The sequence below is a fragment of the Prionailurus bengalensis genome, chromosome A1 (assembly GCF_016509475.1).
Source record: "Prionailurus bengalensis isolate Pbe53 chromosome A1, Fcat_Pben_1.1_paternal_pri, whole genome shotgun sequence".
In the NCBI taxonomy this organism is placed as follows: Eukaryota; Metazoa; Chordata; class Mammalia; order Carnivora; family Felidae; genus Prionailurus; species Prionailurus bengalensis.
The window spans coordinates 91,623,788-91,647,898 of NC_057343.1; the positions used below are offsets into that span (position 1 = coordinate 91,623,788).

At 44.9% G+C, this 24,111-nt stretch overlaps 1 protein-coding gene across 1 annotated transcript in view; it reads left to right on the forward strand.

Annotated features, from left to right (window-relative positions):
• ADAMTS2 (ADAM metallopeptidase with thrombospondin type 1 motif 2) overlaps positions 1–24,111 on the forward strand; it is a 244,553-nt gene that overhangs the window by 169,004 nt on the left and 51,438 nt on the right. The window contains exon 6 of the mRNA XM_043585562.1: positions 15,009–15,165. Coding sequence (XP_043441497.1) covers positions 15,009–15,165 — 157 coding nt within the window. The remainder of the gene's footprint in view (positions 1–15,008; positions 15,166–24,111) is intronic.

Sequence of the window (24,111 nt, forward strand, 5' to 3'; positions counted from 1 at the left end):
CACTGGGCTCTCTTGCCCTCCCTATCTTCTCTTGCTGTCAAGCTTGGTGCTGTCTTTCCTAGCAGCGTGCAGGGGTCTGTGCAGCTGGGGTAGGAAGCCCCCAGAGACAGTGACCCAAGACCTGAGACAGAAAGATAAGGGGGTGCAGAGAAAGGAAAGATGGTGAGGAAGGAAGAAGCCCTGTGCTGGGCAAGTCAGAAGTACTTTGCCCGTATTAACTCACTGAAGCCAAGGGCAGATGGGGAGGCGGATGTATGACAATCCCCGTTTCACAGATAAGAACCCTGAGGCTTAAAGTGGGTTGGTGGTGTTCTGGGTGAGTGGCCAGTGTCATTTGGCTCCTGCGGAGTTGGGCTTCTCACCCTGCAGCCAAATTCTAGAATCCATCGTCTGACTTCACTCAGTATGTACAAAAATCAATCATCAGGCATGGTAATTAGGTACAGGGTTAATTCATCTGCTCAAAGACAAAGAATCTTGGTCTCCAACAGTAAAATCGAACTGCACACAACCTACAAGGCCCGTGGTATAAAAAAATGACAATGGAGGGCTCGTGTGGCCGGATGAATTCCAGGAATAGTAGATCTTGAGCCCACTCTCTTTACCCTAGGAAGCACGTCCCTCTAAAGTAGAAGCAGCCACAGTAAGGACACCAGTTATGCTCTTTCATGCACCCCTGGGAGAACATAAGATGTATCAAAGAAGACTGTCAGAACAAGGCAGAAATTGGAAAAAAACTAACTGCGGGAGTCTTTCATTCTCTTTTTAAGACCTTTAACAGATTACATTTTAAAAGGCATAGAAGTTTCAAATAAAATAATAATAATGTATAAAGTTAAGTTAGTAGTTCTATCATTTTCTTCTTTGCCCTGTGTGACTCCTTTTTGAGGAATCCTAGAACACTTGAAAATTACAAAAGTACTTTAGGTTGTAAAGAAAATTCCAGTGAATTTTATACAGCAAAAACTGTCCAGGCTATCTTTTCTGACTCAGTGCCCTAAAACGCGGTGGAAGGAAGGGATATATGAACTGAAATAAAAAGTCCAATTTCTTTGAAAAGTTAAAGAAACAACCTGCTTGGAAGACTATTAGAGCTGGGAAAATTAATGAAAGTGATAGTACTACAGATCAAAACCTATATAGAGTGTGGCCAAAGCTGTATTCAGAGGCAAATTCGCAGGTGCTTTCCAAGATTACACAAGAGAGAATGAATACACACGGACCCTGCAGTAATGTTAGAACAAAAGTCCATAAGAACTGCAAACCAAAAACCTAAGGAGGACAAAAATAAGGAGGTAGTTTCGGAAAAGCAGAAATTAAAAAATTAGGAAATAGAAATAATTGAACCAATCAAGAAGAGAACCTTAGTGAATGCAAACCTCTGACATAAAGAGAGAGAGAGAGAGAGCGAGGAAACACAGACTGAAAGATGAGAAAGGGTGTACACAACGTAACCTACACCAGGATGCTTATCTGGACAGAAGAGAAGGCATTTGGGGCAGTTGCCACACTAGGCCGCTGCTGGAAGACGCCCAGTTCGGGTCCTCTCTCAACCCCCCTCCCTCCAGATGGCCAGCAGATGAGGTGGACCAGCTATCGGAGGGCTTAGGGAGGCTCTCTAGCCCTGTGTCCAGGTTTGGGGTGCTGTACTCCCTGGGAAGGGAAGCTGAGGGTGGACCCTAGCCCAGAGATCCAGTCCCAGCCTCCATTCACAGGCGGGGTCTTTGGAATGGCCCAGTGGAGTAGCTGTCCACATGTTCTACACCCCCCCTCATTTCTCTCCTTCCCCAGACCAGCTCCTTCCAGCCCCTCCATTACCACCTGGGGCCCTCCAGCCAGCATCCTTCGGTATCTGAGAATTTTCAGAAATTTGGCATGAGGTGTGGACACAGTGAGATCCCCCACCCCTTTTCTCTACTGCTGGAGGGGGGAAATGGGAAACTTCAGGTTGGCCAAGGGCATGGAAGTAGATAGAGTTGGAGAGCCACAGAATGGTCTGGGCACCAGGTGGCAGCTTGCGTCCCCTCCGCCCCTGGTTGCCCCCATATTGGTTAAAAAGACAAATTTGGAAATTGTGCGTTGTTAATTGCTTCCTAGTGGTAGCAAAGCTTTGGCTCTCAATTCGGCCTGAAATGTGTCGATTGCTCAAGGAAGCAAAGCTTCATTTATTTTAACTACACCCCAGCAGGCTCTGTGCTAAATTGTTTCCACCCAAAGCCATTTTTTCTTGTTGTTTTCCCCTTCACGGCTGCCAGCAGGTAGATAGACTGTGTGACCAACAGAAGTGTCAGAACCTGAAGGTGAACAGTTGAGTATCTCTGAGTCAGGGACGAGGACACCCTGGGAAGCCAGGGATTTCCTGGGAAATGAGAATATTTCAAAGCCGAAAATGTTAGAAAACACCATAAGTCCCATAACCATGGAGGGAACTCAAGTTCTCTAGCACTTTCAGAGTTCTCTGAAAATTACCTCTAAATAGAGAGTCAGATCATCTATTTTTGCCAGTGCATTCTTATTCATTTCTAAGGAATTATTAGCAAGGATAATACAACGCCATGGAAATCGTTTCAGAGCACACACACACACCATATATACATATATATATATATATATATATATATATATATATTCTGACATCCACCCAATTTATTTTTATAGCCAGTGTGATTCCTATACTCAAAGCTGCCAGAGGTAACATGTCCAAGACAATGTGCAGACCTGTCTTCCTTCTAAAAATAGACATAAAAAATCCTGAGGCTTAATTCAATAATGCAGAAAAAGAAACTCCCAGCATGATAAAATAGAGTTTATCCTGGGAATAAGGCAATCGTCGAATATCAGGAAGTCTGTTCATATAATTCATCACATTTGCTTGCCAAATGACAAAAGCTTGTAATTGAACCCATAGTTTTTGAAGGGTTTCTGTGTGCCAGGCTCTGTGCTGGGCCACTGACGTGGTCCCTGACCTCAAGAGCTTCTAAAGCAGAGGTACAGACAAAGAAACAATGATTACAGGGGGTCAGGGACTCATGGGGGGAAGATGAGGCAGGCAGCCCTCACAATGTCAGGCCAACTGACTGGAAGGGAGTAAAAGGGAGAAGAACCAGAAGAGGGGTGTTTCCAGGATCTGATTTGCATTTCCAAGAGGATCCCTGGACTCCTGTGGGCATCATGGTGGGTGGGAGCCATTGAAGGGAGGACGGTGGTGGGCTGTACCAAGACCATGGCCACAGGCTGGGGTAAAGAAGGCAGATGGAAGAGAACTGTAGGAGGCCAAATCCAGAGGACATAGGTTCTAAGTGGATGAAGGTGGGGAGACCCTGAGCCCATGCCTCAGGCAGCCAGGTGCATGCTGATTGATGTCAACCACTCAGATGGACAACACAGGAAGAGAATCAGGGTGTCGGAGGGAGAAAGGCAATGAGTTCAACAGGGATGTGTTGAGTTTGAGGTGCCGAGTGCCACCTCAGTAGAGATGGCAGGAGAGGCTGGCATGGGGGCCTGGGGCTTGGAGAGAAGAGATGAGTATTGCTTGCAAAGGCATGAGTGGGGGGTGCATGGTGAAGTATGCCAAATGGGGGGCCCCTTAGAAAGAGCTTCCAGGAGCCCCTGATGCTCTGAAGCCATCAGCAGGGCAAGGGCATGGTCTGCAGCATAGTTGCTGAGAGAGTACCTCCCAGTATTCAAAAATCTGTGAAAACTAGTAACAGATGGTAACATGACAACCAAAATTTTATTTAAAGGTGGAGAAAAGAAGCACATGTCCTTAAGAGTGTCTGCATAGCTAATTCATAGGATGCTCCTAGACATTTACACGGGAAAATAGTGGGGTTCCATAGTCCAGTGAGTCTGGGAAAGGCTTGTCAAAGAACCTGTCAGAGACTTTATGACAGAAATGTGCACGGTGAATCTCAAGAAGTGGATCACTACACATAGCTTCTCAAACCTGTTTCTCAGTGGAACCCTTTTCCTCACGTAGTCAACATTCTACAGAACTCACTTTGGGAAATGCTGCCCTCATTGAGGCAGTTACAGTAAACGTGGTGACCAGAAGCTAGCTTTGTTACTGAGGTTCTGGAAATTCTAGATAATGTCTTAGGACATGGAACCAATATCAGAAAAGAACAGATGAAATTTTAACTGGTTGCTGATGATTATGTTCCTGGAAAACCCAGAGGATCCATTGTAAAGCTTTTAGAGTTAATTAAAGAAGTTTAGTGACATGGCCAACTGTAAGATAATTCTATAAAGATCGCTAATTTTTATAGGAGACTGTTAAAAACTGAGAACAAACTGAGGGTTGATGGGGGGTGGGAGGGAGGGGAGGGTGGGTGATGGGTATTGAGGAGGACACCTTTTGGGATGAGCACTGGGTATTGTATGGAAACCAATTTGACAATAAATTTCATATATTGAAAAAAAAAATCGCTAATTTTTGCACAAACCCACAATACCCTAGTAGTAGGTGTAATAGGGAAAGAAAAGTTCCATTTACAAAAGTAAGCAAAAATATAAAATATCTGGCCCAGTCCTAACAAGATAGATACAGGACCTACAGTAAGTAAATCGCACATGGTTTGGTTTTTAAAGTTTATTTGATAGAAAGAGAAAGAGAGTGAGCACAAACAGGGGAGGGGCAGAGAGAGAGGGGGAGAGAGAGAGAATCCCAAGCAGGCTCTGCACTGTCAGTGCAGAGCCCTGTGCTGGGTTCAGATCCACCAACTGTGAGATCATGACCTGAGGCAAAGTTGGAGGCTTAACCAACTGAGCCACCAAGGTGCCCTGAAAATTGCACATTGTTAATGATAGGAAGGAAATAAAAATAAAGGCAGAGACATATGTTGTTCCTACAGGAAGACTGGGTATAGTAGAGATACTGATTTTTCCTAAATTAATAGTTGGAAATTTGGTGAAATGATTCTAAGATTCATCTGGAAGCCTTATAAGCCAGTCAAGACTGGCTGGGAGAGGCACCTGGGTGGTTCAGTCAGTTGAGCATCCTACTTGATGTCAGTTCAGGTCATGATCTCATGGTTCGTGGGACTGAGCCCCACAATAGGCTCTGAATTGAGAGTGTGGAACCTGCTTGGGATTCTCTCTCTCCCTCCCTCTCTCTGCCCCTCCCCTGCTCGTGCGCGTACTCTCCCTCTGTCCCTCTTTCTCAAAATAAATAAACATAAAAAAAAAGACTGAATGGGAAAGCCTCAAAAGCTAAGCAAATAAAGAGAGATTTACTTCAAACATCTTATAAAGTGAAAATAATTAAAATCATACTGTATTTGCGTAAGCATTAACAGATCAATTGAATAAACTATGGAGCTCTGAAAACCCTTCATATATTTAACTTAACATGTGATAAATATAAATGAAATGGTTATTAAGTGTTATAAATAAATATATGACAAATATAAATTTCATGTATAGTAAATTAAAAATAACATGATAAATAACAGGCCAATAAAACATTCAACTATTTAAACCACAAAAATCAAGAAGAAAATATTGGTTGTCAAGGGGGCTCCTTAAGCGTAAGTACAATAGAAGGAATTGTAAAGGGGAAGATAGATATATTTGAACACTTAAAATATAAAACTTCTGTCCAGAAACAATTACAAGACAAAGCACGAGCATGAAAAACACTGGCAATATGGCAGTGATACCCTAATATATGAAGAGCTCTTACAAACCATAGGAGAAACAGAATTGGCAGTGGGTATAAACAGTTTACAGAAGAAAAATACAAATGGGCAAAAAAAAAAAAGAAGGAAAAAATTTAACTGTACTATTAATCAAATAAAGAATACAATTTGCCATTTTTATTTTTTTCAGTTTATTTATTTTGAGAGAGGGAAATAGAGAGAACACGAGCAGGGGAGGGGCAGAGAGAGAGGGAGAAAGAGAGGATCCCAAGGAGGCTCCACGCTGCCAGCCCAGAGCCTGATTCGGGGCTCAACCCCATGAACTGTGAGATCATGACCTGAGCTGAAACCAAGAGTCAGACGCCAACTGACTAAGCCACTCAGTCACCCTGCAATTTAACATTTTTAAAGGATTGCCTGTGCTCAGATTAGAAAGAGGGATTTAACTGCTGGCTTGGATGGGTAAAGCATTACCCTTTTCTGGTATGAGTATAAATGGGTACACATTTCTAGAAGGAAATGTGACAGTACTCACCACTGCCCTTAAGAAGGTTCTTCCTGTTTGCTGCCCACCCGCCTTGTTCATTTCTATGACTCTATCCCAAAGCAGTTATCAGAATTGCGGACAAAGTTTTAGGAAAAAGACAAAGGCCATGGCCTTATTTCTAAGTGTAAACAACTGGGAAAAATTTCAACTGTCTACTAACAGGGGTCCAATTAAATAAACTGTAATACGTCTGTGTGGTAGAATATTAGGCTGCTAATAAATACCACTTTATTTTTTTTTTATTTTTTTAATGTTTATTTATTTTAGAGAGAGAGAGTGTGCCCAGGGGAGGGGAAGACAGAGAGGGAGACACAGAATCCGAAGCAGGCTCCAGGCTCTGAGTTGTCAGCACAGAGCCCAAAGTAGGACTCGAACTCACCAACCATGAGATCATGACCTGAGCTGAAGTCAGACACTTAACCGACTGAGCCCCCCAGGTGCCCCATAAATCCCACTTTCAAAGCACTGGGGAATTGTTACAGAATACAGTTAGCTTTATTTGCTTTTGGAAAACAGAATATAACTTATCGTATGGGGTTTTTTTAAGTTTAAAAAAATTTTTTTATGTTTATTTATTTTTGAGAGACAGAGAGAGACAGAGTGCAAGTGCGGGAGGGGCAGAGAGAGAGTCACAGAATCTGAAGCAGGCTCCAGGCTCTGAGCTGTCAGCACAGAGCCCGATGTGGGGCTCGAACTCATGAACCGTGAGATCATGACCTGAGCTGAAGTCAGACGCCCAACCTACTGAGCCACCCAGGCACCCCCTAAGTTTTTTTTTAATGTTTTCTATTTATTTTGAGAGAGAGAGAGCAGGGGAGAGGGGCAGGGAGAGAGAGAGAGAATCCCAAACAGGCTCCGAGATGTCAGTGCAGAGCCCTATGTGGGGCTCGATCTCATGAACTGTAAGATCATGACCTGAGCCGAAATCAAGAGTCATATGCTTAACCAACTGAGCACCTGTGTGCCCCAACTTATAGTATGATCTTAATCTTGTGTACAGATATATGTACAGAAGGGACTGGAAAGAATACATCAAAGGTGACTAATATTTCTCTCTGGGCAGTAGGCCATGGATTTTTATTTTCCTCTTTGTATTTTACTGAACTTTCATAATTTATCATGATAAGCATGTTTCTTTTCTAAACAAAATAGTGCATTTTTAATTATGAAAAAATAGTTTACATTTTTTAAAAAGCACTTAAAAATGGCAGAATCCAAGTAATCCTGTTTAACTGAATCCACCTGAGTAGAGTCTCCAGTGGCATGCGACAGGGCTCTGTCATGTCCAACATTTTATTCCTGATTTGAAGGAGGACATTGAAGGGATTTTCTGCTTTCACTTGGCACCTCAATTCTGTGGAGGCTCAGAGACAATTGAGGAGGGGAGGGGTTCTTCTGCCCTCGGGGTCACTGTCTTACCTTTCCTGTGGTTGGGCCCAGGGGCTCTTCCAGTCTCCTGGTTAGGGACCTCTGAGCAAACCATCTGGGCTAGAATGCAGGCTGCCACCTTGCCTGCAGGTGAGGCCAAATCCCCCAGGAGTACAGGCACCTCCCTCAGGGCCAGGGCCATGTGGTTACGCCCCTCACCCCAAGTCTCCCAGAGGCAGAGTGGAGAGCATTGTCTGGCTCTTCCCAGGGACGTATGGGGAAGTGGGTGGGCCACGGGGCTGCCTGGAGGTCACGACCAGCAAGGTGCATGGCTGGAGCTCACCTGGGCACTAGGGCAGCTTCGTGAGACCAGTACTCGGACAGTGGCAACCAGGAGGGGCACAGGGGGACCCCAGCTCCCGTGACTTCCTGCTGGGAAGGAGTTTAGGAATTGGAAGGGAGAATCTGGAGCAGGAAGCACGCTTTCAGAGCTAAACCCAGAGAGCGCCTACTGGGACCCAGCCAAGGGCTCAGCAGCCCAGCCTCACACCTCTGCCAGTGACATCAGAGGAGTCAGGATAGAGGTCATCACAGGCTGTGGGGGATTGCCTATCCCCGGTACCCCCAGCATGGCTGAGAGGGACAGCATGCTCCCTGCTCCTCTGCTGCCCCTGGGGATCCAGCTGGGCTGACCTGTCTCCTGTAGCAAAGCTTACCCATGCCCTGCCCACCTTCTGCCCTGCCCTGCCTGTCCCCTGGGAGCCCAGGTGGGGCCCATGAGGCTGTGGTGGAGGTCTCTGGAAAGGGCTATTGCCTGTCATGGCCAGTGTGTCCTGGGGGATTCCAGAAAGTTACAGGGCCTGACTGATGCTCGGTCCTCCTGGGGCAGGTTGCTGGAGTGTGAGGGCTTCCAGGGTGTGGCTTTCGATCTCCTGAGGGAGGACACATGGCAGAAGTGCAGGCAGGGGTTCACGAGAGTCAGGAGGGCACCGCTGGTGCTGTCCAGATACCCTGATGTGAAGGGACTGAGTGCAGACCCCACCTGTTGGTCCAGCATTGCTGGAACAGGGTATGCCACCCTGGGCACAGAGGTTTGGTGCAGCGTACTTAGCTGTGGGCTCTGGTTGATTTAAGAGCACAGTCGTCAGCCTCAGGACTCAGGAGCAACGTCCCGCTGACCTGGAGCGACCCGACAACACAGGAAAGTGACCATCTGTGAAGAGCAGGTTTAGGGCTGAGGTCGCTGAGCCGGACACACAGAACACTCCGCCCCGAGGGCCCATCGCTGACCAGTAGTCCTGGAAAATATGTTTAAAAGGAATTCTTAGAAAAGGAAAATGTGACAAAACCAAGATATACAAAAATACCAGCCCAGACTTTTTTTAATTAAATTCCGTTCCCATAAAACCACACCATCAAATTGCTGGACAGGTTTCCCTTTTTGGCACTCGTCTCATTGTGGACGGTTAACAGTGTGTGTCCGCTAGTCACAGATCCCACTTTGCACAACCACCAGGAGCAGGGCCCTGTTTGCAGGTCTGTGCTGGCAGGGGACAGCAGGGGGCGGCCAGGGGTGGCTGGGGGTGTTGTCTTAGGAACAGGAAGAGCAGGTCACATGAATGGAGCTGGAGCGTGAACTCCCCGTAAAGTGACAAGTAAACAAGGTTGTTTCAGAGTGGGGAGCACCTTGAAGGAAATAGAACTGGGGGTGGCCCCAGATGGACTGGCCAGGCAACTGACTGCGCAGCTGGGGTCTGAGGAACAAGAGGCCCAACATTCGTGTCGGAGGGAATGGCTGTTCAGGGAGAGACTGGACAGGCTTCTAGATTGAGGGTCTGGAGATGGGGCTTGGCTCACAGTGAAGATGAACTCTGATGAGCTGCTCTTTAAGGAACTCATGTGTCCCTATCAAGGAGGGGATCCCCCATGCCCAGAAGGATTTAAGCATCATGAAACCAAGATGACTGTAGCCGGGACTCCTGTGAGGAGAAGGGACTGAGCTGTGTCCACCAAGATCTGGGGGTTCTCTTGGCAGGGGCAGCTATGAGGCCAAGAGCCAGACTTGGGGCAGAAAGTGGCCCAGGCATTCAGATCCTGTTATTCATTCCAAATTGTGATGGAAATAGACCAGCTCCCCAGAGCCTGTCTCCGGGTCCCCACCAGGCTCCAGAGGGGATAAAATCAGTAGCACTTACATGCGTGCCATGTTGTTTGTCTTCCAGCTTATGAGAAGCTTCTAAGTTATCTCAAGTTTTTCCTAAAACAACGCTTTTTTCCTCCATTTCTTAAAAAAATAAAAAGAAAGGAAGGAAGACAGAAGAAAAGAGATTATCTTATTTTATACAATATGCCATCAGCCAGGGAGCAGAACATCGGCAACACTTGAGGGTTGCATAGCAACTGGCTTTCAATTGATTTTTTTGAGAAGGCACCAGAGCTACTGAACTGTTCTCATTTTAAATATTTCCTCGGATGATGGAAATCAAAAGCAAATGGAAATCAGAGACTTGGGGACAATCAGAGAGGAACATAAGGTATCTTGTCGTGAAAGACCAAGTCAAGACCAAGTGGGGAGCACGCATAGGAATCTTTCAGCGTTGGAGAGGAAGGGTCTAAGGAATTCTGTGATGTCCGTGGGCATCACTCACCCGTGCTAGACCTCAGCTGCCTTATGGGTGTGAGGGGTGGCAATGACAGAAGTCCCTGTGCTCCTGGCTCTGTACTGTGGTTGTACCCCTTCTGCAGATGGGGAGCTCAGCACAGTGAGGTAACTTGTTCAAGAACACAAGCAGATGAGACATGAACAGGTCTCCTACCCCAGGACTCTCATGCTGCCCAGGTGAGCTCCACCTGTCACCTGCCCATGCCCTGGTAAGCTGCTGGGCGAATTTGGGGTCTGTGGGGCTCTCTGACATGTGGCGGCACTGGTATAGCCACCCCATGGCGCTGTTATTCCTAGAAGACCAGCCTCCAGGCTACTGGTCCACTTTCCCTCCTGTGTTCTTGACTGAAGTAGGGAAGAGCATAAATAATTCAGCTCATTCAAGGGCAAACAATGGAAACGTCAGAAAGCAATGATTGGAACAGAATTTTTGAACGGGTCTTAATTGGCGTATTAAGGGTGGGACCGCAGAGGTTGTCTCTGGCCTTCAAAATCCCCCTTTGCCCTGTGCATGCCTGGGCTCAGAGCTGCAGCGCCAGCCTGAGAGGGTTGGGAGGAGGTGGGCGGGGCCCTGCCTGCCGGCCCAGCGCACGAGAGACCGTTCTTGTGACAGCAGCGCCACCTGGTGGCCACGTCTGGGCTACGCCCTTCCTTTCCCGTCTGTCGTCACAGCCCGGGAATAGAACACTTCCGATTGCAGCGGGGCTTCCAGGCCCGCAGATACCTCTTGTGTAGCAGGACTTGGGAGCTGTTTACTTCTGTTGTCCCTGATGTGGTTCCACCTCCAAAAAATATATCTTAGGGCAATTGTACAGCTTCAATTAGACTATTCCTGTAAACCTGGAGCTACCACCCAGGCTGGGGGTGCAGAAATGCCCCTTCCACGGTGCAAACATCGTGACCACCACTCAGCTGCAATTCACTCTGTACAGCTGACGCCCGCGGCTCCCTCCGGGGGAGGACCGTCACATCTGTGAGGTCCTCGGCTCGTGCTGCGGTCAGCCCCTTGCAGGGCTCACGCATGGTCCCCATCGCAGCACAGGTGGGAACGGGAGAGTTGTACAAACAGGTTTTCCTAGAGAAACCCGCGCAGAGACGAGTAGACAGCCGAGAGACAGGTGCCTTGAGAGCTGGCTGGAACGCAGGTGTGAGAATCTTTCTTAATGGAAACAGGCAACCCCCCCCCCCCGCCCCCATCCTCTCTCTGGCACTTTGGAAGGAGATACAAATGGGAGAAATAGCTGTTTCCTCTCTTCGCTCGGAGGAGGGTCACAGCTCATCGGCTGTGGTCTACAGCAAAGACAGGGCGGTTCCGTGGTGCCTCCCAGAGTGAGGCCCATCAGAGGTCTGCGTGGATGTGGCTGGATGGCAGAGACGGGGGTTGCGTTGCGCAGGAGGAACCGTCAGAGCCCACGTGACCCACCTGGGCTGGCCCAGACACCTCTCCTGGGCCCTCTATTTGGATAACTCTGTCAGGAGTCCCTCAGCATGTGGGAGGAGCAGGTGGAGGAAAGGCTGAACCTAGGGGGTGCAGGGAGCAGGTGCTCATGGGAACTTGCTTCCAGGGTTTCCCCAGGAAAACCTGCTTCAGCTGATGTCCAGTCCTTTTGAGCTCCTCTGGGCTCACTCAGATTCCGGGCCAGCCTTTGTCAGGGTCGGGCAGAGCATTTGAACTGATCCCCTAGGGGCTGCACCCAGATAAGGGGGAGAGCTCCCCAAAGCCAAACTGCCAAACTCATACCAAGCAAGCAGGCTGGACAGGAGAAAACAGTCCCTTGACTGTGTCCCCAGGTACCGTGGACCCCGAGCTCACAGACCTCTCCTCAAGCCTCCCCCGTGGGCCTCCTTGCCACTTCTACTGAAGCCAGAAGCCTCCTCCTCCCCCACCTGCCAGCCCCCACACTCTCTTGCTCATCTCCTGCCACCCTGTGATTCTAACTCTGCTGATATGGCACCAGCTCCTGTTCCACATTGTCCCTCTCCCATGTCCCCTCCCTCCTCAGTGACCCAGAGGCCCTCTGCCTGCCATGGTGCACGGGTCGGTATCAGGTCACAGGCTGGCTCCTAGGTACCCACACCCTCCTGAATGCTCCGGACCCAGTATGGATGAGAATCCCAGTCCTAGATTCTTTTGTCCCCATCTTAAATGGGCCAGAACCTTGAGAAAGTTGGGACGTGGGCAGAGAAATAAGATGTATAAGCAGGTCTGCATCTTGGGTGCCCAAATGCTGATGTCACCCTTCTCCATCTCTGAGTCCCATCTGGGCTTCAGGCTCCCAGGGCCCAGTACACAGCCCCTGTTTTCTGAGATCCGCCTCCCCCAGGACCACTTTGTCCTGGTACAGCCCTTCCCAGCCCTTCTCTCTGCCCCTCTCCTCAGAACCCAAAAGCCGAGAGGTGGGGGGATCCCAGACAACCCCTGCTCTAGACCCTGCAGCACAAACCCCCACGGGCCTGGAGAACGCAGGTGGCAGGCTGCCTTCTTGAAATGGGCAAAGACAAGGCAAGAACAAAACGCAAATCAATATTTCAATAAATTATCCTGCCGCAGCAGTGAAATCACTCTGGCTGCCAGAGGGGCTGGGAGCCTGGGCTGAACTGTAGGAATTTCTGGGAGGAAGGAGGCACTTGCCAGTGTCGGGTCCAGCCAAGAAGGATGTGTTGGAAGGGGGCTGTCTGCATGAGGTCCTCTACTCCAGGGCTCTCAACCTGGTAACCTGGGGGATGTGTTTTGTTTGGGCCACATAATTTGTTATGTTAATTTGAGTCAACATTTACTATGAGCTAGGCTTACTTTATAAAATTCAGATTTAAAGATTGGCCCCGAGAAATCCAATGTGGCGGCTCCGGGCACCCATTTCTGCTTGCCAATGGTAGCCGTGCGCTGAATGCCATCACCCTGTCCACCATACACAGCAAGGAGAGATCTCTACAGGGTCTCATGTGGGCAATTGAACACTCCAACCAGGAAGAGACACAGGTCACTTTTGCTCACAGCTCACTGGCCAGAGTGGGCGTCACCTCCCACCCCCTGCTGCACCTTCCTCTGGGCTGGCCATCTCTGTGCCTGTGTCCAGCAGGTCCTGGTCACCAGACCTGTCATTCCAGTCTGTGACTCTACTTCATCAGGACTCATTTTGTCTTGTTATAACGAGCACACTCAGCTCCCAGGTGCTCTATGCTCGGGGCTTGGGAATTGGTGTGCCATCTTGTAAGTCATTGACGTGGATAATGCATGAGAACCCTGCAGTGACCAGGAAGAAACAGACCACCTTCAGACATGTCTACTAAGGAATGCATAACTCTGCTTTACGGACAGATGGATCCTTGAAGAGAAGAAGCGGGGAGTTTGGGTGGCTCAGTCGGTTGAGCGTCTGACTCTTGATTTTTGGCTCAGGTTATGATCCCAAGGTTGTGGGATTGAGCCCCACACCGGGCTCCAATCTCAGCATGGAGCCTGCTTAAGACTATTTCTCTTTCTCTCTCTCTCTCTCTGCCCCTCCAGACCACTTGTGTGCTCGCCCTCTCTCTCTCAAATAAAAAGGGGGGGGGTGTCTGCGTGGCTCAGTCGATTAAGAGTCCAACTTTGTCTCAGGTCATGATCTCACAGTTTGTGGGCTTGAAACCTGCATCAGGCTGTCTGCTGTCAGCACAGAGGCTGCTTCAGATCCTCTGTCTCCCTCACTCTCTGCCCCTCCACCACTTACTCCCAATCTCTCTCTCAAAAATTAAAATAAACATTAAAAAGAGAGAGAAGAAGAAGAAGTACATGCTCAGGATTCTGCTTGGACAGAACTGTTCAGTGGTGGGAGTTCAAGGTGAGAGGAGCTTACACACTCACTTCCTGCTGTGAGGGTAGCAGAGAGAAAAGGGAAGCATGTTGCATGTAGGAGCCTTGCTTTGGGGATAGTATATGTATATTTTGTTTGGGGAGGCAGTTTTGGGCAGAGGGTTGAATATAGGCCTTGGTCTTAGGCTTCCAAGCTGTGTGACTTAAGGCAAGTTACTTGACCTCTCTGAACCTCAGCTTCCTGCCTCTCAGGGTGGTTGTGAGGACTGAACTAGAGAGTGAATGCCAATGTCATGGTGCAGAGAGAGCTGCGAGGTTGCCAGTCCCTCAGCCAGCCTTGGCTCTCTGGTGTGCGCCATGATACCAAATGGGGCATGGTTCTCCCGGTGGCTTCCTGTCTGTGGTTCCTGATGAAATGGTTGCTATGCCCCTGCTCTTTGTGTGGCTCCTTTGCTAGATCTGCTGCAGTTTTTCTCCTCCACTGTATTTGTGTTGTTTTCTGTAATACCTTCAAACGGGGAAAGCATAGGGTTCCCTTCCCCTGCTCTGGGCTTACACACCATATCGGGAGTTCTGTCTCCCCTGCCCTGGGCCCTGCCAGCACTGTGAGCTCTTCAGCATGAGGTCCACATTGCCTTTGCCTCCTGCCCAGGGCTGCCACAGAATAAGTGCCTGAGAGGCCCACAGGGACCTCTAGAAATGGCATAGACGGAATGGAATGTGTGAAGCCTCAGATGGCCTCAGAGCTTTGCCTCCACAACTCACCTAAAAACCAGGCAGTGGTTTTGTGTGAAAACTCTTGCAGGTGTGTGTGACCGGGGAACCTTCCCTCCACTCAGAAGAATGGAGCCAAGTGGGAGGTGGGCCCCCAGGGGAGCTGGGCTCGGTGCCACCTGGACCAGGTCCCCAACAGAGGGCTTCTGTGAGCACTACAGCCTTCTCAGCTCCCACCTGGTCCACCAGACGTTAAGCCCTCATTTCCATCTCTCCCGCCCCCTGCAGTCCATGAGCCTCATTGAGATTGGGAACCCCTCTCAGAGCCTGGAGAACGTCTGCCGCTGGGCTTACCTCCAGCAGAAGCCGGACACAGGTCACGATGAATACCACGATCACGCCATCTTCCTCACAAGGCAGGACTTCGGGCCTTCGGGCATGCAAGGTGAGCCTCACCTGTGTAAGGCACAGAAAGGAGGGAGGCTGGGCATGGGCCAGCCGTGGTCCAGGCTGGGAAGTGTGTCAGGATGGGGAGAGGCCAAGACCACCTTAACCAATGAGAGGCTGCATAAGTGCTAGTGACCTTCAGGCTCATCGAAAACCATCCTGGCCTCTGCCATTTCCCCCCAGGAAACTGCATCCCCCCAGTGGGACAGCAAAAGTCAGAGGTGGTGAAATGGGCAGAGCCTGGGGTGGCAGTCCAAAGACCAGACAGGATCCAAGGTGGGGTTCCAGAATTGTTTGCTTCCCCCCTTTAAAACAAAACAATTTTGAATAAGTTTTCCGCCTTTAGAAGTTAAGAGATTTTACTTAAAAACTCAAACTATATAAAAGTGACAGATCTAAAAGGAGAAATTGACAAGGCCTACAATTATAGTTGAAGATTTTAACATCTTCTTCTCAGTAAATGATAGAACAATAGGTAAGAACAGGGATAAGGATACAGAAGACTTGAATGAAGAAACTTGACCTGAGTAATTTCTAGAATACTACACCAAACAACAGGAATACACACTCTTGATGAGTGCAACATAAAACCATACCAAAACAGGGACACATGGGTGGCTCACTTGGTTAAGTGTCCAACTTCAGCTCAGGTCATGATCTCCTGGTTCGTGAGTTCCAGCCCCGCGTCAGGCTCTGTGTTGACAGTTCAGAGCTTAGAGCTTGCTTCAGATTCTGTGTCTCCCTCTCTCTCTGCCCCTCTCCTGCTCCCACTCTCTCTCTCTCTCTCTCAAAAATAAATAACCATTTAAAAAAAAAACATACCAAAGCAGACTATGCAGGGCCATAGGGAAATCTCAACAAAATACAGAAGATCAAAATCATACAGAATACGTCCCCTGACCACACTGGAAAAGAGAGCTCGAAAAATTATGAGCGTTTTAAAACTAAACAGTATATGCTCATCAATAATCTGTGGTTCAAAAAAGAAGCAACAGCAGAAATTAGACTATATTTTTTAACAAAATGATATTGATAATACAATGTATGAAAAGTTGTGGATGTAGCTAACATGACTAAGTTGATATTTATAACCTTATTTACACATTCATTAGAAAAAAGAGATGAAGGATCCAATCATGGAAATATCTATCTCAAGAAATTTGGAAAAAGAACAGGTAATCAAACTCAACAAAAATAGAAAGGAAGGAAATTATAAATGTAAGAGCAGGATTGTTGAAATGGAAAACACTAGTAGAGAAAAATCAACAAAACCAAAATTTGGTTGTTTGGAAAACATGGATTAGAATTGGGATGCCCCTGGCAATGCTAGTTTAAAAAAGAAAAGAAGAAAATACACATTTACTAAGATCAGGAATGTAAAGGGGACATCATTACAAATCTTACTTTAAAAAGATAATGAGATAATGAGGAGGTATTTTGAACATCATTGTGTTGATAAATTGGTTAATTTAGATGAAACTTACAAATTCTTTGACAAAACATAAAATCTGAGGGAAAAAAGGAAAATTTGAATAGTCTCATATCATCTAAAGATATCTGAATTTATGATTAAAAGCCTTCCCTCAAAGTAAACTCCAGGACTCAATAGCTTCACCAGAGAATTCTTCCTAATTGTTAAGGAAGAATAATGTCAATCCTACACAGACCCTCACAGAATGAAAAGAGTCTTGTCATCTAATTTTATGAGACCTGCTAATATTAGTACCAAAATCTGAGATGGACGTCAAAATTATAGGCCAGTTTCTCCCATGAATATAGATACAAAATCCCAAACGAAATATTAGCAAACCAAATCCAGTACTGCTTAAAAAGAGCACTATATGACAATGAATTTGGGCTGCTTCTGGGAATGCATGGTTTAACGTATGAAAATCAATCATGGTAATTTGCCCCATTAATAGAATAAAGGAGAAAAACTTACAGAATCATCTCAACTGGTCCAGAAAAAGTATTTGACAAAAATCAATATCCATTTGTGATCAATTGTCTTACTGAAATAGGAATGGAAGAAGATGTTCTTAATGTGATAAAGGATACTTAGCAGAAAAAAAGCTATAACAAACATCATATAAAGTGGTGAAATGTTGAAAAGATTTCCTCTAGACCTGAGAATCGGTCCAGAATACTTGCTATCACCACTCCTATTCAACATTGTAGTAGAAGTCCCAGCCAGTGAAGTGAGGCAAGAGAAAAATAAAAATATAAGGTCAGAAAGGAAGAAATCAAACTCTCATTTGAAGATGATATGCTAGGGTACATAGAAAACCCAAAAGAATCTGTGAATAAATAATTAGCATTATTAAGTAATTTTCTGGATATAATATCAATATATATGTAAATCAACTGAATTGATATAACAGCAAAAAATGAAAATTCGAAAACTGGTACCACTTATAAAATAAATAACAAATAAAAAACAGCAAACACCTGGGAATAAGTTTAACAAAATACATCCAAGATCTGGACCAGAACACTGTAAAACACATGCACAGAAGCTATAAAGACTAAATCAATGAAGGGATGTGCCATGCTAATAGATAGGCAGACTCTCTATCGTAAAGAGATCAGTTTTCTCCATACTGACCTGCAAGAGAACATAAGTGCCCTCCAGAGCAAGTTTAGACCCAGCCAAATATTTTGAGGATATTGACAGGTTGATTCTAATGTTCACATAGAAATGCAATGGGCCAGGAGCAGTCAAGAACAACTGAAGAAGATGGGCAAAGTATTCAGTGCTCACAAAAGTAGAGTCGTTAAAGAGTATTTTGATGTGAGGGTTGACAAATGTATCTGTGTCAGAACAGAGTCCAGGATTGAATTTACAGATGGATGGATGCTGGATTCATTGTGAAGGTGGTCCCATGAAGCGGAGGGGAAAGATGATATTTTTAACAAATGGTGTCAGGTCAGTCAAATATCCAAATTGGGGGCGGGGGATACAGCTTAATACCTTCCTTTAAAAATTTTTTTAAAGTTTATTAATTTTTGAGAGAGAGAGACAGAGCGTGAGCAGGGGAGGGGCAGAGAGAGAGAGAGAGAGAGAGAGAGAGAGAGAGAATCCAAAGCAGGCTCCAGGCTCTGAGCTGTCAGCACAGAGTCTGATGCAGGGCTCAAACTCACGAACTGTGGGTTCATGACCTGAGCCGAAGTTGGATGCTTAACCGACTGAGCCACCCAGGCACCCCAATACCCTCCTTTTTAAATGTAATTTGTTTCATTGAGATATAATTGACATATATCATTATATTAGTTTCCAGTATACAACATAATGATGGGATACATGTATAAATTGTGAAATGATCACCACCATAGTCTAGTTAACATCATCATCACACATTGTTACAATATTTTTTCTTGTGATAAGAGATTTTAAGATGTGTTCTTCTAGCAACTTTCAAATATACAATACAGTATTATGAACTATAGTTCATGCTTCACATTAGATCCCCAGAACTTATTTATCTTCTAACCAGAGGTTTGTACCTTTTGACCCCCTTTACTCATTTTTTTAAAAAATGAGCTCTTAAGTATACTGTGGTGGGGACGGGGAAATGACACCAGATAACATTCTAGCAAAAAATTTGCATCGGTATTTTTTAAAGTTTATTTATTTTTGAGAGAGAGCGTGTGCATGTGAGCAGGAGTGAGGGGCAGAGGGAGAGAGAGAAAGGGAGAGAATCCCAAGAAGCCTCCATGCTGTCAGAGCAAAGCCCAATGTAGGGCTTAATCCCACAACCGTGAGATCATGACCTGAGCTGAGATCACGAGTTGGATGCTTAACCAACTGAGCCACCCAGGTGCCCTCCTTCACTCATTTTAACCACCCCACCCCCGCCCCTGCCTCTGGCCACTACCAATCTGTTCTCTGTATCTATGAGGTTTTGCTTTTTTTTTTCATTAAGATTCCACATAAAAGTGAAAGAACAGCGAATTTGTGTTTCTCTGACTAACCTATCTCAGTGCCCTCCAGGTCCATCCATGTTGTGAATGGCAGAATTTCCCTTTTTATGGCTGAATAATATTCCATTGTATGTATATACCACATCTTCTTTATCCATTCATCCATTGATGGACTGTTAATGGGGCAGTGAACATGGGGGTGTAGATATCTTCTTGAGTTAGTGTTTGTATTTCCTTCAGATACATACCCAGAAGTAGAATTGCTGGAACATAAGGTAGTTTTATGTTTAAATTCTTTGAGGAATTTACAAAGTGTTTTACATAATGGCTGCACCAATTTACATTCCCACCAACAATGTGTAAAAGCTCCCTTTTCTCCACATCTTCACCAACCTTGTTATCTCTTAGTCTTTTTGATTCGAGCCATTCTAACAGATGAACAGGTGTGGAGTGATACCTTATTGTGTTTTTGACTTGCATTTCCCTAATGATGAGTGATGTTGAGCATCTTTTCATGTACCTGTTGGCCATCTGGATGTCTTCTTGGGAAACATGTTTATTCAGGTCCTCTGCCCATTTTTTAATTGGATTGTTTGTTTGTTTTTGCTATTGAGTTGTTTGTTTTCCTTATATATTTTGAATATTAACCCCTTATCAGACAGATGATTTGCAAATATTTTCTCCTATTTTGTAGGTTGCCTTTTTCATTTTGTTGATGGCTTCCTTTGCTGTGCAGAAGCTTTTTTACCTTGATATAGTCTCACATGTTTATTTTTGCTTTTGGCATCAAATCCAGGAAGAAATCATCACCAAGACAGGTGTCAGGAAGCTTACTGCCTATGTTTTCTTCTAGGAGTTTTATGGTTTCAGGCCTTATGTTCAAATCTGTCACACTTTCAGTTGATTTTATATATGCTATAAGATAGTAGCCTAGTTTCATCCCTTTTCATGTGGTTGTCCAGTTTTCCCAACACCATTTATTGAAGAGACTGTCTTTCCTTACTGCATAGTCTTGGCTTTTCTGCTGTAAATTAAATGACCATATATTTGTGTGTTTATTTCTGGACTTTTATTCTATTCCATTCATCTATATGTTTGTTTTTATGCCAATACCATACTGTTTTTATTACTATAATTTGTAATATAGTTTGGAATCAGGGAACGTGATACCTCTAGCTTTGTTCTTTCCCAAGATTGCTTTGGCTCTTTGGGGTCTTTTGTGGTTCCCATACAAATTTTAGAATTGCTTTTTTGTAGGGGCCCCTGGGTAGCTTAGTCAGTTAAGCATCCAACTCTTGATTTTGGCTCAGGTCATGATCCCAGACTTGTGGGATCAAGCTCCATGTTGGGCTCCACACTCAGTGTGGAGCCTGCTTGGGATTTTCTCTCTCTTTCTCCCTCTGCCCCTCTCCCCTACTCATGCTTTCTCTCCTTCTAAAACAAGTCTTTAAAAAGTAGAATTGTTTTTTTCTATTTCTGTGAAAAATGCCATTTGAATTTTGGTAGGGATTGTTTTGAAACTGTAGATAGCTTTTGGGAGCATGGACATTTTAACAATATTAACCCTTCTGATCCATGAACACAGAATATCTTTCCATTTATTTATATCATCTTCAGTTTCTTTCATCTATGTCTTACAGTTTTCAGTGTACAGGTATTTTACTTCCTTGGTTAAATTTATCTCTAAGTATTTCATTCTTTTTAATTTAATTGTGAATGGGATAGTTTTCTTAATTTCTCTTTCTGATAGTTCGTCACTAGTGTATAGAAATGCAACCGATTTGGGGATATTGATTTTGTGTCCTGCAACTCTACTCAATTTGTTCATTAGCTTTAACATATTTTTTGGTGGAGTCTTAAGAGTTTTCTGTGTATAATATCACACCATCTGCAAATAGAGACAATTTCACTTCTTTCTTCCTATCTGGATGCCTTTTGTTTATTTTTCTCGCCTAACTTCTCTGCTAGTACTTGTAATTCTGTGTTCACTAAAAGTGGTGAGAGTGGCCATCCTTGTCTTGTTCCTGATCTTAGAGGAAAAGATCTCAGTTTTTCACTGGTGAGGATGATGTTAGCTGTGGGCTTGTCATATATGTGTTTTATTAATTTTGAGGTATGTTCCTTCTATGACCTCTGTATTGAGAGTTTTTATCACAAGTGGATCAGTGGAATTCTGTCAAATGCTTTTTATGCATCTACTGAAGTTCATCTACTTTATGGACAAATATCATATTTGTGGATGTCTTAAATCTTAAGTAGGTTTTAGATCTAGATATGAAAGGTGAAATAATAAAACCTGTAGAAGAAAATAGAGGAAACTATCTCCATATTTCTCAGAGTAAGAGAAGATTTCTTTTAAAAAGATGAAAAGCACTAACTGCAATGGAAAAGATAAATAACATTAAACATTACCGTTAAAAACTTTGGTTCATTAAAGGCCCTGTCAATCCATTGGGGAAAATATTCATAATACATATATCTAACAAAGAACTTATATCTGAAATATATGAGCTCTGACAAATTGATAGTAATAATTAAACAGCCCGGGGTGCCTGGATGGCTCAGTCAGTTAAGCGTCTGACTTTGGCTCAGGTCATGATCTTGTGGTCCATGAGTTCGAGCCCCGCATCAGGCTCTGTGCTGACAGCTCAGAGCCTGGAGCCTGCTTTGGATTCTGTGTCTCCCTCTCTCTCTGCCCTTCCCCAACTCACACTCTGTCTCAAAAATAAATAAACATTAAAAAAATAAAAAATAATAATTAAACAGCCCAATAGAACAATGTGCAAGAGATTTTATCAGGCTTGTAAAAAACCTAAATTGATCAGTAAATATAGAAAAAGGTGCTCAACTTAATTGACATTAGGGAAATGAGTTAAAGCCACAGTGAGATATCAGGACACACCTAATTGAGTGGTTAAAATTTAAAAAATACTGAAAATGCCAAATCTCGGTGACAATGGGGATGTCATTCTCACTCTCTACTGATAGTAATATAAAATTCATACCAGTACTTTGGGAAACTGTCTGGCAGTGTCTGTGAAAGCCAGACATGTGCCTACAGGATCGTTAGTCTCTTAGACACGCCTCCACCACATGCAGACACATGTGCAAGATTGTGCAGGAGTGTTCCTAACAGCCTTACTTCTAGTAACTCCTAAACAGGGAGAAACTTAAGTCCATAAGCTGGAGAGTGGCTAAAGGAAATGTGATCTATTCATACAGCCGGGAAAAGAACTGCAGCTATTTCTACACACCGTGGATGAATCTCATGCATTGAACAGTGAAAGATGCCAGGCAGAGAAGAATATATACTGATGTTTCCTGCTTATTTCAAGTTTGGAAGCGGGCAAAGCTAATCTGTGGCATTAAAAGTCAGGAGAGGGAGGAGGAGAGAGGGTGTCGTGGTTGGAGGCAGCAAGAAGGGGTTTCTGCTGTGCTGATACAGTTGTATTTCTGAACTGGGGAGGTGGCTACATGGGTGAGATCCCTTTGTGATGGTTCACTTGTTGTATCCTATGACTTGTGCATTTTTATGGATGCATATCACATTTCAAAAGAAAAAGCTTTAAAAAAAACTGCATAAAATACATATTCAGAGGAGTGGGCCTGGTTTACCCCATCCCCATTTTCTACAGATAGTCATTTTCCATTGGTTTCTGGTTGATCATTCTAGTTATCTAGTTTATTTCTATAATATACATGCTCATTATGTCCACCACTCCCTTCCATGAATTATTATGCTGAACTTCCCTGCATCTTCCTCCACTCTTATAACCTTTAGCTTCTCTCTCTGACCACTTGCCCATATTGCACAACTAGGGAGACTTCCTGAGTAACCCTGATCAGAGCCCAAATCAGTGTCTGTCAACAAAACATCTCCGTGGCACCACCCTTGCCCCCTTTGCCACACAGATGGGCACCACAGTGGGACTCAGGTGGGAACACAGAATGTGTCTTCAGATCCTACTGAGCACAGAGTAAGTCTCCTACTTGGTGTTGGTGCCTCTTCATTTTGAGGGGCTGCTAGCACCCTGCAAGCTAAGCCAGATGACAAATGGAGAGGTCTGCCAGCCCTTTTGTCCAGGGGAGAGCTCTAATGGGGAATGGAATTGTTCCACAGGGAGAGAAACCAACACAACTTCTATAGTAAGTGACCTCATCCTTTGTTTCAAAATGTGAAAGCATAGCTAAAGATGGCCAGACTTTCTTTTTTTCTCTCTTTTTTTTCATGTTTATTTATGTTTTGAGAGCAAGAGAGATGAGCAGAGGACGGGCAGAGAGAGAGAGGGAGACAGAGAATCCGAAGCAGGCTCCAGCCTCTGAGCTGTCAGCACAGAGCCCAATGAAGGGCTTGAACTCAAAAACCACAAGACCATGACCTGAGACAAAATCAAGAGTCAGATACTGTATCAAACGAGCCACGCTGGTCCCTCTCTCTCTCTCTTTTTTTTTTTTTAACTTACACCATGAAAAATTTGCACCAAGTTGCAAAACAAAATTGGAGAACTGACTCTAGAGGAAACAGATATCATTTAGAGACTAGAGAAGAACTTTAAAAAAGAAGTTGCTCGCAGAATGTTTGAGAGAATATATCCGTAAACCAAGCGCAGGTTACTAGGAAGAATAGAGAACAACAAAGAGTTTTTATGAAACAAAAGATATGATGGGTGAACGAGACAAGTCAGAAGCTGAAACAAGAAGTCAAAGGCATCCAGAAAGATTAAAATAGGAGAGTAAAGACAGGCTCAATCCAGGAGATAAAATATCTATCTAATAAGATTTTCAGAAAGAAAGAACAACAGCAAAATAAAATAAGAGGGAAGGGCATAAAGAAAAACATAAAAGTCACGTTTGCAAATCTTCGGATCGTAAAGAGCCATGTAACATGCCAGATAGTGTGAATGTGAAATACTTGCATGGAGGTACATATATATGCACATGCAAGCTTTGCATACAACAAAGAGAGGATCTCAAAGTTTGGTTCTGGGACACTGATGCCAGAACAATCAACTCAAAACCTGCA